Genomic DNA, 16,211 nt, shown 5'->3' on the forward strand with positions numbered 1-16,211 from the left:
TCCCCGGGGGCCCGCGGGCTCCGGCTCTTCTTCCCCACGGGCCGCCGCCCCCGCCTCGCACACCTGACTCTGGGCTAGCTGCAGGTTGGTAAGCTTGCAGGGGCTCAGAGCCAGCGGGTGGCAGCTGCTGCCGCTCGGAGAGGACTTGAGGGAGGGGGGCGCCTCCCCGAACACCGGGGAACCGTCCTCTGCGGCGGCGGGCAGGGCCCGGGGCAGGGCGTGGGGAGCCGAGGGAGAGGCAGGGGGGCAGCAGGCGCGCCACGAGGCTCTCACGTCCCTCCTCCTGGCACAGTGGTGGGTGAAAACGAAGAGGCCCAGAGCGGAGGCTGCCGCTCCGTACAAGCAGCTGCACACCACCCGGGGCAGCCAGCGCTGGGACACGGCCAGAGCCCCGCAGGCCCACATGGCCAAGTACAGGAAGTGCGTGGTCACCAGCGCCCCTAGCTGGACTCCCGGAGAATAGAGGCTGTCACCATCCTCTGGGGGCCCGGGCGTCCCCACTCGCCCGCTCCCAGTAGCAAGAAGGGAACCTGAGTCACTCAGGAGGGGGCCGCTGCCCCTGAGCCTGGTAGAACCCCTCAGCTCCTCCCCTGCCTCCAAGGAGGCCCTGCTGTTGCCTGCCTTCGGCGTCTGTGCCAGAGGACCCCGTAAGCGCAGCCCTGCGCACAGGAAATAGATCCAGGTGATGAGCAGAATCAAAGCCACCGGGATGTAGAAGGCGCCAAGACTTGGACGCCACACCAGCCAGCAGCTGCAGGAGACACAGAAGCAGCGATGAGGCCAGAGGGCATGGCCGGGGTGGGGCTGGGGGTCAGGGTGGTCGGGGAGGCAGGATATGGTGAGTACAGAGACAAGGATGGCTTGGTCAGCATGCATGGGCTTGGGTTGGGTTATGGTTGGGTGGACCTGGCAGGTGGCCCTGCCAGTGGAGTGGAAGGCATCCGGTGTTAGGTAGATGGGCTTGGGGCAGGAGGGAGGGGTGCTTACTAGGGGCTGTGGTCCCGGTAGTTGTGGATGTTGACTGCAGCCGTGATGCCACAGATAATGAGTGGAATCCCTCCAGCTATCAAATAGAACCTGGAGGGAATGAGGGATTGGGGGTCCCAGAGGTGGGGAAAGGGAAGGGAAGAACCGGGTGTTCAGAGCCCTTTCCTTGGTGTCTATCCCATCGTTTTTCCCCTTTAAATTGTCAGAATTTTTTGCTAGGGATGCAAGGTCCCTGCAGGGACTACTTGGACTTGGCCATGACTGTTCTAAGGGGCAAAGGCCAGAATTGTTCTCTCACCCTAAACAGTGCGGAAGTTAGAAGTGCCACTCAGTTTCCCAGGATCCTTGCTATGACATCTGGAGTCATCTCCTTCCCTGGCTTTGCCATGCCTCAGAAGCCCGCAGGATGTCCCCTACTGCATGGTCTTGTGGGACCTGCTGAGTCTAAGGCCTAGCCTCTCCTGTCTTTGGAGAGTGATCTCCCAGGGACCTAGAACCCACCCTTCACCCACCCTGGGAGGTTTTCTACGCCTGCCTTGGAGTCCCTCCTCAATTGCAAAGCTGGAATTGAAAGTATGTACCGGAGCATAGGACTGGGAGCAGGCAGGGCAGGGTCCCCTTCTTGCGGAGGGGGTGCCCTCCAGGTGAGCTCCTTGTGGAACACTCGCGCCTTCACCCCCATCCAGAGCAGCGTGGACAGGGAGGAGTAGTGCAGGGTGATGCCCACCTGCAGGGTCAAGGCATGGAGGCTGGGGACCTGGGGGCTATGACTGGACCTTCCCAGAGCCTCAGCCCTGCTGGTGTCCTCCCAGGCTTCCAGCCTCCGTTCCCCAGCTTTTTTACTTTACCCAGCCCACTCCCCCTACACTCGCCAAGCTTCCATCCCTGCTGCCACCCTCTGCCTCCACCTCAGGGTTCTCTCCCACTGCAGGACTTCCCATGACCCTGATATGGCTATCTGGCTGATCCCCCACCTCCCTATCACTGCAGGTCCCCATTTCCACTTTGAAGCCCATCTCCCCTTTCTCTCTGATCTGGTTCTTACCCCTACTCTCACTCTCCATGCCCCACCATCCCTGCCTTCCAAGGCTGCTAAGAGGAAGCCATGGAGCCGCGGCCTATGAGCACCAGCCATTTTCTTCCAGCCCGTCTCCCCACTCTATGCCTAGATGCCAGCACTCGTCTTGAAGCACCACCCCCCGAGCCCCTTTTCCTGCTTACCGCCTGGCAGACCATCTGGTAATTGGTGAGTGTGATGCCCCCTGCAAAGACGGCAGAGGTCATGGCCATGTGGAAGCACAGGTTCAGCAGCATGTGCCAGCCCTTCCGGGACACACGGATGGAGCTGCCCGGAAACAGTCTCGAATTAATGACCGTCCAACCCAAGGTCAGGCCCATGGGGTCTCCAGGCCATTGGGAGAGCCACGGGGGGCAGGCATATATCTGCATGTGTGCATGGGTGGGAATGTGACAGAGGCCACAGGGCAGGGAGTCCTTAACCCCTCAAAGTGATTCCAACCCCAGAACCTTCAAATGGGTGAGAGGCTGAGAAAGTCATGTGGACCTACCTGGAGAAAAAGCCCCTGCCAAGTACTCAGTGAGCCCACCCTGCACCTGCGCTGGGAGGTTTCCTACACCTGCCTCGGAGTCCCTCCCCCATTGCAAAGCTGGAATTGAAAGTATGTACCGGAGCACAGGATGGGGAGTGGGCAGGGTGGGGGCCCCTTCTGTGCCTGCCAACCACACCCTCCCTCCTGCAGGAGCGCCCACCTGTGGTTGAGGATGTAGGTGATGATGGTGGCGAAGAGGCAGAGCAGCAGCAGGGCTGTGCAGGGGTATACCACAGGGTGCAGCCCTGCCCCCGCGTCCCCCACCTCCCTGGGAAAGGCGCTCAGCTCCTGGGAAAGGGCAGGAAAGAGGACATGGGGAACATGGACACTTCACTAGGCCCCCAGGCCAGCTTTCCTCTTCCCAGGCCCCTTCAGCCTTGATCCTGCACTTTGATGCTTAGTTCATCTGGGCAGGGAGAAAAGTTTCAGGCTTTCCACTATTAGGAAGCCGGCCCCATGGAGCCAGCTACTGCTGCCCCTTCCCTGCCTCTGGTCCTGCCTTGCTGGGGACTCTTCACACCCCCAGCCTGAAAGACCAGAGATAAGGAGAGAGGGAGCAGGTGCTGCCTGTGACCAGCAGCAGGCCTGCACGACTGGAGAGTGGCGGTACCACGTGCCACAAAGGAGGGGGTGACCAGGAAGGAGAAGGGTTCCCAGATTATTTTTTTCTACTTTGTAAGAATCTGGTCTGGGCTGGGCACGGTGACTCATGCCTATAATCCCAGCACTTTGGGAGGCTGAGGCGGGCGGATCATTTGAGGTCAGGAGTTTGAGACCATCCTGGCCAACATGGTGAAACCCTGTCTCTACTAAAAATATAAAAAATTAGCCAGGCATGGTGGCACATGCCTGTAATCCCAGCTACTTGGGAGGCTGACTCAGGAGAATCACTTGGACCTAGGAGGTGGAGGTTGCAGTGAGCTGAGATCATGCCACTGCACTCCAGGCTGGCGACAAAGCCAGACTCTGTCTCAAAAAAAAAAAAAAAAAAAAATCTAGTCTCAGAAAGTGCAGGATGTGAAGGCCAGGTTAGGGAGTTTCAGATCCATCAGATCCATCTATCTGGTTATAGGCATGGAGGCCGGACCTCCCTGCCTGTCTCCTGAAAGATGGAGAGGTGGGAGAGGCCAGAGGGCCATTTCCCCACATCCCGCCAGTCATGGGGCCCAATAGGGGTGCTGTCCTTTCTGTATTTCTCCATGGTCCCAGGTGGTCAGAGTACCTCCACCCCTATTTTCCACCCAGTGCGTGTCCCTGCACCCCTCCACCTCTCACCCCACCACACACCCACCATGAGCACGGCCACGTTGCCCAAGTGCTGGCAGTGCAGGGCACTGATGTTGGGCTGGCTGGAGCGCAGCTGACAGCCCTCTGAGGTCCAGCCCCCGGCCCCCCCGGGCCCCTCCTGGCTCCACCAAGCGGCCACAGGTTCGGCTCCCTCAGCCCAGTGCCGCAGCGAAACGGCCACTGGCTCTGTCAGGTTTCCCACGCCACAGCCACCTACAGGGGGAGAGGGACGTCCACACAGACACACACAGGGTGTCAGGGAGGTGGGCTAAGCTAGGACTCAGCAGCAGCAGCGGTGGCAGGGTGTGTACTAGGCACCTGCCAGGCAGAGCACAGTGCTGGGCTGGGGGCATGCGGTGAGATGCCAAGGACTGCCTCAGTCTAACGGGGGACCCTGGAAGGGGAGGGGTGCAAATGATGATGGAAAATGTGAGCCCCGAGTGGTGGCCCGCCCTGAGTGCTGGATGAGCAGTGATGTCATGCTTCATGGTGAGGACTCAGGTTTGGGGGCTCGGGGACAAGAACACAGAAGTGCAGACGGAGGGAACACAAGCCAGGTACAGGGAGGAGGGACCGGGCGGGATGGAGGGAGGACTAGGAGGAGGCGTTCCCAGTGGGAGAGGGGCTCCTGGAGCAGGCCCTGGACTCCACAGACCCCTCACCTACCCACCTCTCCCCACATACTCCCACAGCCCACACAGCTGCGGACACAGGGCTTTCACCTTCCTCAGGCCACCGTACTTGTCCTTTAAGTCTTAGTGGTTTTCAGGAAAGGCCTCCCTGGCTTCCAGCTAGGTTGGGCAGTCCCTCATCCTGTGCCCTCCAAAACACTTCGTGCAGCTGCTCACTTACAATGAGCTGCACTTACAATGACTTGTCCGCTGCCTGTCCTCTCTGCTGAAGGGTGTGTTCCTCAAGGAAACAGCCATAACTGTCTGTGCACAGGTGTGTCCCAGCTCAGGCACAGTCTGGCACATACCAGATACTCAGTGAGGACGCATGACCTGACAGCAAGAGTCTGCGCTCGGAACAGGACGGAACCCAGGATGGGGCGGCAGCGCCTTCTGGGTGGGCAAAGGGGCTACAGCCGCATCACTAGGACCCTAGAGGGCTCATGGAGGGAGGAAGACGTCCTGATGATGGGAAATGGCCCAGGACTTTGAAGGGGCTCTCTGATGTGCAAAGTGCAGTTTGCGGAAGGTGAATCTGGTGACGGCATGAGGGATGGACTGAAGGTGGAGGTGCGGGGCCCAGAGATGGGCTGGTGTCAGCGTGGATGGTGAGAGCAACAGTGGAATCACCGACAGAAAGAAGGCAGGTGTGGGGATCGCTGGTCCCGGGGGAAAGATGGAACGATAAGTGGGGGACTGCAGGTGATCCATCTGCTTTCTGGGTGCCAGGCCCCCAGCTGGGTGGTGAGTCAGACACTCAGTGTCTGCTCATGTTGTTATTCCTCTGCCCTGGTCTCCATCCTTCCTTGGTGTCTCTGGAACTCCTGATCATCCCTCAAGGCCCATCTGTGTCAGTCCCACCTCCGCCACGACAGCTGGAGCCATGTTGCCTTTTCAGAGTGCTGCTCACCTGGGCTACCTGTGCAGCAGCTGCCTGGAACCTCTCCTATGGCTGCCCTGGGAGGTTACTTCACCCTCTACTGCTTAGGTGGCTTCTGGGAGCAGGGACCATGGCCTAGATGTTTTTATTCCTTCCAGCACCAATGACAGCACTGTTTCTAGCAGGCGCTCATTCAGCATTACTTGTCTGCATTGGGTCCGTGGGGTGTGTGTGTGTGTGTGTGTTGGAGGGGGCTGTGCTCGTAGCCCTCTTGAAATTGAACAAATCTGGGATATAGAAGGCAATGTCTTCCTGAACTTTTCTCCTCCAAACCCATTCTTTATGGGGTATCTCTGCCCTCTGCCCTGTTGGGAAAAGGTGAGGGACGCAACATCCTGTCTCAGTTCCACTAGGGCACTGGGGGGCTGTGGGCCAGGGAAGGGCAGGATGAAGGGGTACAGGGCAGACACACAAGAGGCAACCTGGGCAGGGCGGGGAGTTCAGTCCCTTACTGGTTCCTGCGAAGATGACGGGGGTGGCCACGCCACGCCTCTTGCCAGGCCCAGCAGCTCCAGGGCGGGAGGCGTTGCTGTGGCTGCGGAACAGGCGGCCATTTCGGAAGACAAGCAGTTGTAGGGTGCAGTCTGGAGGCACCGGGGGAGCCAGGGCAGCCGGAAGGGATGAGAACAGACTCGGGGGCAGCTGGATGGAGGCCAGGGCCACGCTGTTCTGGGGGGACATAGGAGCTCCTCAGAGACACCAGGACCCCCTAGAGCACTGATGTCTTGCAGCCCCCTCCTCCCACTCCTCTCACTGCCCCCACCAGGTACCTGCATCTGGGTGCCTCCCGTCTCCCACCTCCCTCCCTCCCCCAGCGCCCACCTTGATGTGGAAGGATGACAGAGAAACATTGGGCCTCCCGGTGGTGCAGCGGAAGCGGAGCTGCTGGTCAGCTGGGGGCTCGGGCTCAGGTCGGGGGTTCTGGCCAGGGCTTCCTGGCTGTGTGCCCGGCACCCCTCCCTCCCTCCTCTGGAAGGCTGTGCAGGTCAGGCCCACGTAGCTGTGCGGCTTGATGAGGTAGGCCTCCAATGCCACGTTCCTCGCATTCTGGGGACAGGGACCTTGTCATCCCACCATTTGAGATGGTGGCCTTCTGCTTGGGACTGCACATTTCCTCTCAATGGACCTGCTCAGGCTGTAGTCCTCCCCTTCAACCCTCAGTCTTTTCAAAGCCACCTCTCTTTTTTTTAATTTTTTTAAGAGGAACAGGTTCTTACTGTGTCACCCAGGCTGGAGTGCAGTGTCACAACCATAGCTCACTGCAGCCTACAAATACTGGGCTGAAGTGATCCTGCCACCTCAGCCTCCTGAGTATCTGGGACTACAGGCATGCTACCATGCCCATCTAATTACAAACATTTTTTTTTTTTTTAAACTTTTTTTTTTTTTAGAGATGTGGTTTCGCCATGTTGCCCAGGCTAGTCTCAAACTCCAGACCTTAAGTGATCCTCCCACCTTGGCCCCCGGAGTAGCTGGGACCACAGGTGCATGCCAACACTCCTGGGTAATTTTTGTATTTTTTATGGAGACCAGGTCTCTCTTTGTTGCCCAGGCTGGTCTCCAACTCCTGGCCTCGGGAGATCCTCCCGCCTCGGCCTCCCAAAGTGCTGGGATTACAGGTGGAGCCACTGCACCCAGCCTCTTGCTCACCTCTTAACTATGCCAGTTCCGTTGCCCGACTCAGCTGTAGAGCAGGCTCCATGTCTCGCCCCTTTGCATTGCCCCAAGGGCCTAGCACAATATCTTGCACATACAGGATGCTCTACTGTGGTTATGGGATTGGAGCCCTCGCCTTCTCTCAGGGAACTTCCATTACGCTTCACTCAATCCCTGTGCTGTCTGCCCTGCCACCAAACCCTGCTCCCATCCCTTCTAATCCTTTCACCCTTCCTCCTGCTTATTCCCGTCAGGCTGGCCCTTTGGCTCAGTTCCCCACCACGGAGTCTGGCATCACTTCTCCAGGGTCACCGGCCACCTCTCCTAAGCACTGCCCCTGACAACTTGGAAGTGAACCCCGCAGCTCAGAACTTTGTCACGTCTGCTGCTCTTGCTAGCTGGGGCACAGCAGGTTCATGCCTGAGAGGGAGCGCCTCCCTCCTCTGTATGCCAGGGTCACCCCCAACGCTGACCCCCATTACCACCGAGATGTGCTGGGCATGGGGGCTGAGGGCGGCACCCCCGATGCGCTCCAGGGCGCCCACGATGCGGCTGCAGGCCTTGTCCTCGCGCTGGGCCAGCCACAGCAGGTGCTCGTCCACCAGCATCAGGTTGCTGGCCATGTCCACCATCACCTCTACCAGCTGGGGGGACAGGGGAGTCGCTGAGGGCAGGGGTGGGGCTTGGGACCCAGGGGCTGGAGTGAGAGATAGGCTTGAGCAAATGAGGGATGGGGGCGTTTTGCCAGCTCCCGAGGTCCAGCTGAGTCTCACCTCTTTGATCTGGTCGACATAACCCAAAAATTTCTGGATCATCTGAGCCACATAGACTACATCCATCATGTCTGAAAAGCTGGCAGCCTCGGCTGTGTACACGCGCAGCTGGTGAGCCAGGGTCAGTGCGTTGGAAGCATTGATGGGCATCTGGAGATTGGGGGAAGACAGAGGATCATCCCGCCTGTTCCTTCTGCCCCTGAACTGCCCCTGGGGACCCTCTGCTCTGTACCAGTGCTCAGTGCCTGGGGACAGGAGTCCAGCCTACCTGTGGGGTCTCATCAAGCTAGGAGGGCAGAGGAGGCTGAGACCATCACAGCCCAAGGCCACCACTGCCAGCACCCCTGGTGTAAGGACAGTGGGACTCTGCTTTTGGTGTTAGTGAGTAAAGGGGCGTGAGGTGCCCGGATGGGGACAGAGGACTGGTGCCCTTCCCCACTGTGGCCTCTGTGTCTGAATCCCTCGGCAGAGGGTGGCTAGAGGAGAGGAGCCGGCTCCTGGCTCTGCACAGGCAGGGACGAGAGGCACAGCCCAGCGGCCCAGAGACCAGGCTCCCCTTGCCCATTAGGTTGGCTTCTCCCTTCCCTGTGCCCCCGAAGCAGAGCTGGTGGGGTGCCCCAGCCCCTCCTCACCAGCACGAAGGTGTACAGCACCCTGGTGATGTCGTTGGTGTAGAGACAGTGGGAGTAGTCCCCAGCCTCCCAGCGGCCGGCACGGTCACACCGGCGGGAGGCTCGGGTGCCCGGGGCGCCTCCGCCCAGGGGCACTGAAGTGAAGGGATACTGCAGGCAGGACTGGTAGGCTGTGATGCCAGCCAGAGTTCGGGGCCACCTGGGGGCAGAGGCAGGAAGTTGCCAATGAACCAGGCTTCTCAGAACAACAGCCCTTCTCCTGTCTTTAGAACTGTGAGGCTGGACTCCTGGGGGCCTTGGGGAGGGATCCAGGAGCGGGGTTCAGATCAGCCTTCCAGGGGTTCCCAAGTTCCACTCTCTTTGTTCTGACTGGGCTGTCTCAGGTGATAGGGGGCTGGACTTTAGAGTTCTGAGTTTAAATTCAAGTTCTGCCACTTATTTGCTATGGCTTAAGGCAAGGCATTTATCCTTTCTCGGAGTCAGTGTTCTCAGCTGTACAGTGGGGACAATAATAGCTTCCCTGCATAACAGAGAGGGTCACTGGGATGTTAAAAGGTGATACTCTTTGTGGACGAGCTTTTGCAAACTATGAATGTAAGGAAGCAAATAAAAGCCTTTTTGTGGCCAGGCACAGTGCTTGAGCCCAGGGGTTTCAGACCAGCCTGGGCAACAAAGTGAGACCCTGTCTCTACAGAAAGTAACACAATAAGCTAGGCATAGTGGCTGCGCCTGTAGTCCCAGCTCCTCAGGAGGCGGAGGTGGGAGGATCGCTTGAGCCCAGGAATTCGAGACTGCAGTGAGGTACGATTGTGCCACTGCACCGGAGCCTGGATGAAAGAGCAAGACCCTGTCTAAAAAAAAGTCACAGTGGCTCAAGCCTGTAATCCCAGAATTTCGGGAGGCCAAGGCAGGTGGATCACTTGAGGCCAGGAGTTCGAGACCAGCCTGGCCAATATGGTGAAACCCCATCTGTACTGAAAATACAAAAATTAGCTGGGCGTGGCGGCACAGGCCTGAAACCCCAGCTCCCGGTGAGGCTGAGGCGGCAAGACCATGCCAGTGCACTTCAGTGTGAGACTCTGTCTCAAAAAAAAAAAAAAAAGGCTTTTTGTGCAGCACATCTCAGATGGTAATTTTGTTTGTTTTTGAGATTGAGTCTTGCTCTCGTCGCCCAGGCTGGAGTGGTGCAATCTCGGCTCACTGCAACCTCTGGCCTCCCAGGTTCAAGGGATTCTCCTGCCTTAGGCTCCTAAGTAGTTGGGATTACAGGCGCCCACCACCATGCCTGGCTAATTTTTGTACTTTTTAGTAGAGACGGGGTTTTGCCATGTTGGTCAGGCTGGTCTCCTGACCTCAGGTGTTCCGCCTGCCTTGTCCTCCCAAAGTGCTGGGATTGCAGGCATGAGCCACTGCGCCCCACCTCAGATGTAAGTTTATACATAAAGTCTATCTATTCGATAGCAAGGCTTCAGGCTGAATGACAAAAGGAAGTGTTTTCTCCATCTTTAGGACCCAATGGAGGCAGCGGATGGGGAAACTCTGGCCACCTGTGATGTCAGGTGCAAGGGTGGGGTTGGGGGCTGGGCAGCCCTCTACAGGGCGAAGCAGGCCAAACCTGAAGTCCCCGCGGTTGTTGGCGACACGCTCGGCCGGGCAGTAGGAGGCAGAGGTCTCCAGCACCACGATCTCCACCTTCTTGCTGGCGTTGCCCTGGGCGGTGGACACGGTGCACTCCCACTCGCCTGAGGCCCACACGCCGATGTGAGACAGTGTCAGCTCACTATGGATGGCAGGCGGAGCTGGCTCATGAGTCATCCTTGGGCCCAGCCATGTTGCCCTCCCTCAGCACCACCCTACGCCACTAGCTGCAGGTCCTTTTTTCTTTGATGAAACAAGGGATGCAAGTATGCACTCCTTTTATTCTGATTGGCTTTATGATACTGTTTTTTTGAGCTTCGATTTCCCCTTCCTTATCATGGAGCCGATAATATCTCTCACAGATTTAATCTCTACAGTAGAGATTAAATCTGGTGCCACAGATGGGAGCCACTCTATACAGTGTAAGAGCACTAAAGAGATGTCAAGTATCATCATTTTGTTCTATCAGATATTTATTTCTAGCCTCTATCCAGACCATTGATAACTTAGTCCAAGCTTTCCATAAATATACATGCACATTCTCCCAGGAACACATCTGGGCGCAGCTGTTTTGTGGGGTACAGTAGGCACCCCCATCCCCATGCTGAGGCCTGAGGAGGGGCAGAGCGGCTCCTACCTGGTGATGAAGGTGCAGTCGTGGATGAGGCTCTCGGCCAGGAGGATGCCCGCCTGCTCGTCACCCTCCACAGGGGCTCGGTTGTGGTACCAGAGGATGCGGGTGTCATTGCCCAGGTAGCTGGCAGAGCACTGGAAGGGCAGCCGATCCCCCTGGAACACCACTTGGCGTAGGGACGGGATGAGATGGTGTGTGTGCAGCTCCAGGGCCCCCTCTGTGGGAGGAGACACCAGGCGTGAGGCCCGAGTGCACACGTGTGTGAGGCTGCATGTGTGAGCAAGAGTCCAGCAGGATGGGGTGGGACGGGGTGGGGCCTTCAGCCTGTAGCCTGCTCCAGCTGGGAAGGAAAAGGGGTCAAGAGAAAGTCTCCAGGGATAAGGGTAAAGGGGAAGGACAGGCAGTTTTTGGACAAAGAATGCTCCTTTCTCAGTACACATGTTACCCCAAGAGGTGGGGCCAGATGAAAACATGAACAAGCAGCCCCAAGGGGGCTTAGAAAAGCTGATGGAAGACTGACCCCGAGACACTGAGGGAAAGGGGATGCCCTGGAGAACACGCCCAGCACACAGTCATAGGCGGAGTGGGGAGAATAACACCGGCCCCGCCTCACGGGGAGGGTCACTGGGATAGTAAATGTGATTCTTTTTGTGGGAGAGCCGTTGCAAACCAGTAATGAAAGAGAGCACAGAAAAGCCTTTTTGTGCTGGGCAGCACATCTCAGATGGTGATTTATACATAAAAATAAGGTATCCCTAAATGCAAGAGCAGGACTCAGTGTTGTGGTCTTTTGCAAACTGCAATACAAAGGTAAAAATCTGTGGGTCTGAGGGGAGGCTCGTGTCTGGGCCCTGGGTTGGTGGAGAGGCAGGGTCCCTGGTAGCTGTGTAGTCAGGGGGACTTGCTCACCGCAGCAGAGCTGGGCCTCCTGGAGGCTGCCCAGGGCCTGGGCATGCAGGGCACTGGGGTAAGCACAGAGTGTGCGCTCCGACAGCTGCAGGGAGCGATTCTGGGCCCAGGGCAGCAGCCAGCGCAGGCGGCAGTCGCAGGTCAGGAACTCGGTGCCCAAGTCCCTGCAGGGTAGGCAGAGGGGTCACAGAGCAGAGCAGAGGGGGCGTGGGCTCATGAGTGGCCTGGGGCCCCAGGGAGGGATGAGGCTGGAGGGGTAATCTTGGGTCTATGTGCGCCGTCTCTGCCCCGGGCCATCGCAGGAAGGTGATCATGGGGGCATTTCAGGCACTGTCTGCTGTGCCCACTCGTGAGGCCAGTCACGGTGGTCACGATGCTTATACATCCCTCCTGGGCAGAGGAAGGGACAGGGGTCTGGGTCCTTGCGCTAGGAAGAGATACTCACACAACCTTAAGGGCTGGCAGCTCATCAAAGACCCCGGGTTGCAGACTGGAGAAGATGTTTCCAGATATGTTTCTGCAGGAGACAGGGGACAACTGAGATGGGGTCTTAGAGTCTCCATGGGCTGGCGGAGGGGAGCAGGTGTGATGTGGAAGGGTTGGAGGCCACCTTTTGCTTCCTATGTGCTTTCTCCTTCTCCTCCCTCCCCACTTCTCATCCCATCACTTACAGTCGGAGAAGCCTGGGGAGGCCCTGGAAGGTCTCGGAGGTGAGACAGCCAATCCGGTTGTTGGAGAGATCTCTAGAGAGACACAGGCAACCTCAGCGAGTCGGCCACGCGGCAGCATGCGGGTCCACTTGTGAGGGACACATGGGTGGGGCCAGGGCTTGTGAGGGGGGCGGGATGAGAAAAGAGATGAGGTTGGGGCCAGGGCCGCAGCTGGACTGGAAATGGCGGCTCCTTGGACCCCAGCCAAGGCACCTGAGTGGAAATGAGGGGCAGGTGTGGGTGGGTGAGAGGAAGGGGGTGGGCATGGAGCAGGAGGGGTGACTTTCTCCCTCGGGAGGGGCATGCCACTCACAAGCGCTTCAGTTCCCCCAGGCCCAGGAAGGCGCCGGGCTGCACTGTGCTGATGATGTTGTTCCTCAGGTCCCTGCGGAGGCAAGCAGGCAAGCGCAGAGCCCTCACACCTCTCCCTGCTGGGGCCGCCCTGCTCCCCTCCCCGGGAGGGGTCCTCACTGCCACCGCGGTGCTGTTGCTGGGTTTCTCAGGGACTTGACTTCCTGCTAAACCTCTGCTTTCCTCAGCACTGGGTGGGAGGTGGGATTAAAGAACCACTCCCGATCAAGGCCATCCTGGCCAACATGGTGAAACCTCGTCTCTACTAAAAATACAAAAAAAGAAAAAATAAATGAGCTGGGCGTGGCACTGCACACCTGTAGTTCCAGCGCACCTGTAGTCCCAGCTACTCGGAAGGCTGAGGCAGGAGAATTGGTTGAATCTGGGAGGCAGAGGCTGCAGGGAGCCAGGATTGCACCACTGCACTCCAGCCTGGGCGACACCTGTAGTCCCAGCTACTTGGGAGGCTGGTCAGAACGGAGAGAGGACAAAGAAGCCAAGAGATGGGATCAGAAGGGCCTCGGACGACATGGAGAACGCCCTGGATTGGGAGTTAGGAGGCCTCTTTTCCCACCCTGCCCCACCTCCGGGCTGCCCTGCAGGTCATCGGGGTTGCCCTGGGAAGCATTTGAAAATAGGTGTCATAGTCTTTTGTAAATTGCTATACAAAGGTAGAAGCTTCTTGAACCTGGCCTTTGTGGGCAGGGGAGGGGGCGCATGGGAGGGTAGTTTTTTTGTTTTGTTTTGATTTTGAGGCAGGGTCTCTCTGTCACCCAGGCTGGAGTGCAGTGGTGTGATCATGGGCCGTTGTATCCTCAAATTCCTGGGCCCACGCCATCTTCCAACCTCTGCCTCCCAAGCAACCGGCACCACAGGTGTGCACCACCACACCCTGCTAATTAAAAAATTTTTTTTTTTTGTAGAGACACGGTTCCACTATGTTACTGAGGCTGGTCTTGAACTCCTGGGCTCAAGTGATCCTCCCGCCTCGGCCTCCCAAAGTGCTGGGGTTACAGATGTGAGCCACCACGCTCGGCCAAGGAGGGTATTTTTTATGGTTATTTTATCCCTGTGCCCGTGTCTGTCTGACAGGTGAGGAAACAGGTGAAGCGGTTGGCTGAGGCCCAGGTGGACTCTGCCTGGCTCCTCTCCAGGGCAGGGGTGTAAGTCCTGTCCAGCCTCCTCCTTTAGATGAGGAAGCCAGGGAGGTGACAGCTTGTTCAAGGTCCTCAGTCCTGTCTTCTCCATGGGTCTCCGCAGGAGCCCACAGTGCTGAGAGACAGGATAGAAGGGGGCTCTGACCCCCCAGGGATCCCAGGGGCCAAGCCTGGCCTGGAGGAGTGAGCTGCAGGTGAGTCTACAGGCTTCCAGCCCTGAGTCTGTGGCTCAAACTCAATGACGGCCATGGCACAACTCTCTGCCCCCTTCGTCACCTGCCCCTGGGGCTGCAGGGACAGTGCTGAGGAGACAGTACCCACCCACAGGGGACCTGCCTGCCCTAACCCCAAACCTGCCAGGGCAGCCCCCTGGGCTCTTGGGGCAGGCAGGACCACAGAAGACCAAGGTGGGTGCCTGCTCAGTGGCCTTCTCCCTCACGCTGCACAGCCAGGGACAGGTGCCTAGAAGGCAGGGTGGGCGGGGCCAGTTGCCCACCTACTCGAAGGCCAGCCGGCTCTTTCCTGAGCTAAACCAGGATGGGCTTCAGGCCCCATAGAGCTCACGAGGCTCACAGCCCAGCCGGCCTCCCTGTCCTGGGTCTGAGATGGAGGCAGTGGCCTCTTGGCTCCCACCCAGTGGCAGGAGATTGTGAGGCAGCAGGCAAGGCTGGGTGGACCCCTGGAGCAGGCAAGGCTGGGTGGACCCCTGGAGCAGGCAAGGGTGAGGGACTCCTGTCTGAAGGTCTGTGGCGGGAAGATAGGAGATCCACAGAGATGTCTGGGGCCCACCTGCTTTCCCAGGCCCTGCCACCCCTCAGCCCAGATGGAGGAGGGGGTCAGGGGTGGGGGCTGAGGGGGCTCTTGGCCCTGCCACCCCTCAGCCCAGACGGAGGAGGGTGTCAGGGGTAGGGGGCTGCGGAGGCTCTTGGCGCTGCCCACCACAGCCTCATCGATGTCTTTGGATTACTGGGCAGGAGGGGGTTAACCAAGCCGGCTACCCGCTGGGAGGAGAGGAAATGGGTGTTCTGGACAGGGAGACACTGTCCCACCAGGGGGCCTGTTTGTGCACTGAGGGACAGAAACACCGTGCACAGCCCTTCCCACGGCCAGGGGAGCCTTCACCCTCAGCTCCTTCCCATAGGAAGGACTCGAAGGACTCAGACGGCCTCCATGACCCCAAGTCCCTGGAGAAGGAAGGGAAGGGGCCACCAGAAGGGGCCAGTTCCCTAGGGGAGGGATGGCTTCCACGCTGGGGTGTGCTGGGAGGTGCCCCCCAGTGGGGCACATGCAGGGACTGTGCCAGGACACTGACCCTAGGCCCCTGGCCGAGGGAGAGGGATACAGGATAAGTATCCTGGCTGCCAGGGGTGCCCCTCCGGCCCAGCCCCCACCGTTTGCCGCCAGACCCCATCCTCACCGCCGGCCCCACGGCCCCACTCCGGGGCTGTCCCAGCATGTGCCCTCTGGCCCCTGTTGGGGTCTGGCCATTCTCAGGGCTCAGCCTCCCACCCCCACGTGGGGGACAGGCAGAGGGAAACACATTCCTCATTGTGTCACTTCCCTTCATGGGCTGCCAAGGGGCTTAGGCGCAGCCCCCCTTCCCTCCCCGCTCACTTGTGTTTATTCTCATTTCCTCCTTGGCCCCCCTTGAAAGCCCCCACCCGCCTGCCCCACTGATGCTCTGCAGATGGGAGCAAGGCGGCGCCCAGGCCCTAGCCCCTCTTCCTGCCCTCGATTTCCTGCAGCCCAGCCATGCTGGGGCCTTGGAGAGGGCACCTCCACCTCCACGGAGGGTGGGCATGCCTTCTCCCTTGCCTCGAGCCTGCCTGGGGGGGAGCCTCGGGGTGACCAAAGCAGGCCCCAGGAGTGCCCTTGGGAGCTGGCCTGTCTCGGCTCCCTGGGCTGAGCTCTGAGAGCCTGAAGGACCCATGGGAAGCCGATGCTGCCTGGTCCCTCTGGGTAAGAAGCTGTGTCCTCCCTCGGGGCGGGAGAAATGCTACCACAAGACTTGGACATTTTTGGGACCTGCAAGGCTCCTATAGATTGATTGCTTTGCACCTTTCTTGCTTAGCACATCCTTTTGGAGATCTGTGAAGGCCATGAACTTCTGCCCAAGAAAAACTCACTATACCCATCACTGTGCATACAATTTCCAGAGGGGCGTAGAGCCCAGGTTAAGAAGCCCCAGCTGGGCGTGGTGGCACACGCCTGTAATCCCAGCACTTTGGGAGGCCGAGGTGGGCAGATCACCTGAGG

General features: G+C 58.8%; 1 protein-coding gene across 1 annotated transcript in view; it reads right to left on the reverse strand.

The window, feature by feature from the left end:
- Window positions 1–16,211, reverse strand: part of ADGRA2 (adhesion G protein-coupled receptor A2) — a 58,159-nt gene that overhangs the window by 2,173 nt on the left and 39,775 nt on the right. The window contains exons 6-22 of the mRNA XM_011960756.1: window positions 12,761–12,832; window positions 12,409–12,480; window positions 12,183–12,254; window positions 11,738–11,901; window positions 10,832–11,045; window positions 10,172–10,336; window positions 8,557–8,755; window positions 7,925–8,074; window positions 7,634–7,795; window positions 6,318–6,542; window positions 5,948–6,164; window positions 3,889–4,097; window positions 2,758–2,885; window positions 2,209–2,332; window positions 1,569–1,714; window positions 988–1,077; window positions 1–751 (exon numbers count right to left, since the gene is read on the reverse strand). Of these exons, the coding sequence (XP_011816146.1) occupies window positions 1–751; window positions 988–1,077; window positions 1,569–1,714; window positions 2,209–2,332; window positions 2,758–2,885; window positions 3,889–4,097; window positions 5,948–6,164; window positions 6,318–6,542; window positions 7,634–7,795; window positions 7,925–8,074; window positions 8,557–8,755; window positions 10,172–10,336; window positions 10,832–11,045; window positions 11,738–11,901; window positions 12,183–12,254; window positions 12,409–12,480; window positions 12,761–12,832 (3,160 nt within the window). The remainder of the gene's footprint in view (window positions 752–987; window positions 1,078–1,568; window positions 1,715–2,208; window positions 2,333–2,757; window positions 2,886–3,888; window positions 4,098–5,947; window positions 6,165–6,317; window positions 6,543–7,633; window positions 7,796–7,924; window positions 8,075–8,556; window positions 8,756–10,171; window positions 10,337–10,831; window positions 11,046–11,737; window positions 11,902–12,182; window positions 12,255–12,408; window positions 12,481–12,760; window positions 12,833–16,211) is intronic.

This window comes from Colobus angolensis, unplaced genomic scaffold (assembly GCF_000951035.1).
Source record: "Colobus angolensis palliatus isolate OR3802 unplaced genomic scaffold, Cang.pa_1.0 Scaffold52, whole genome shotgun sequence".
Lineage (NCBI taxonomy): Eukaryota > Metazoa > Chordata > Mammalia > Primates > Cercopithecidae > Colobus > Colobus angolensis.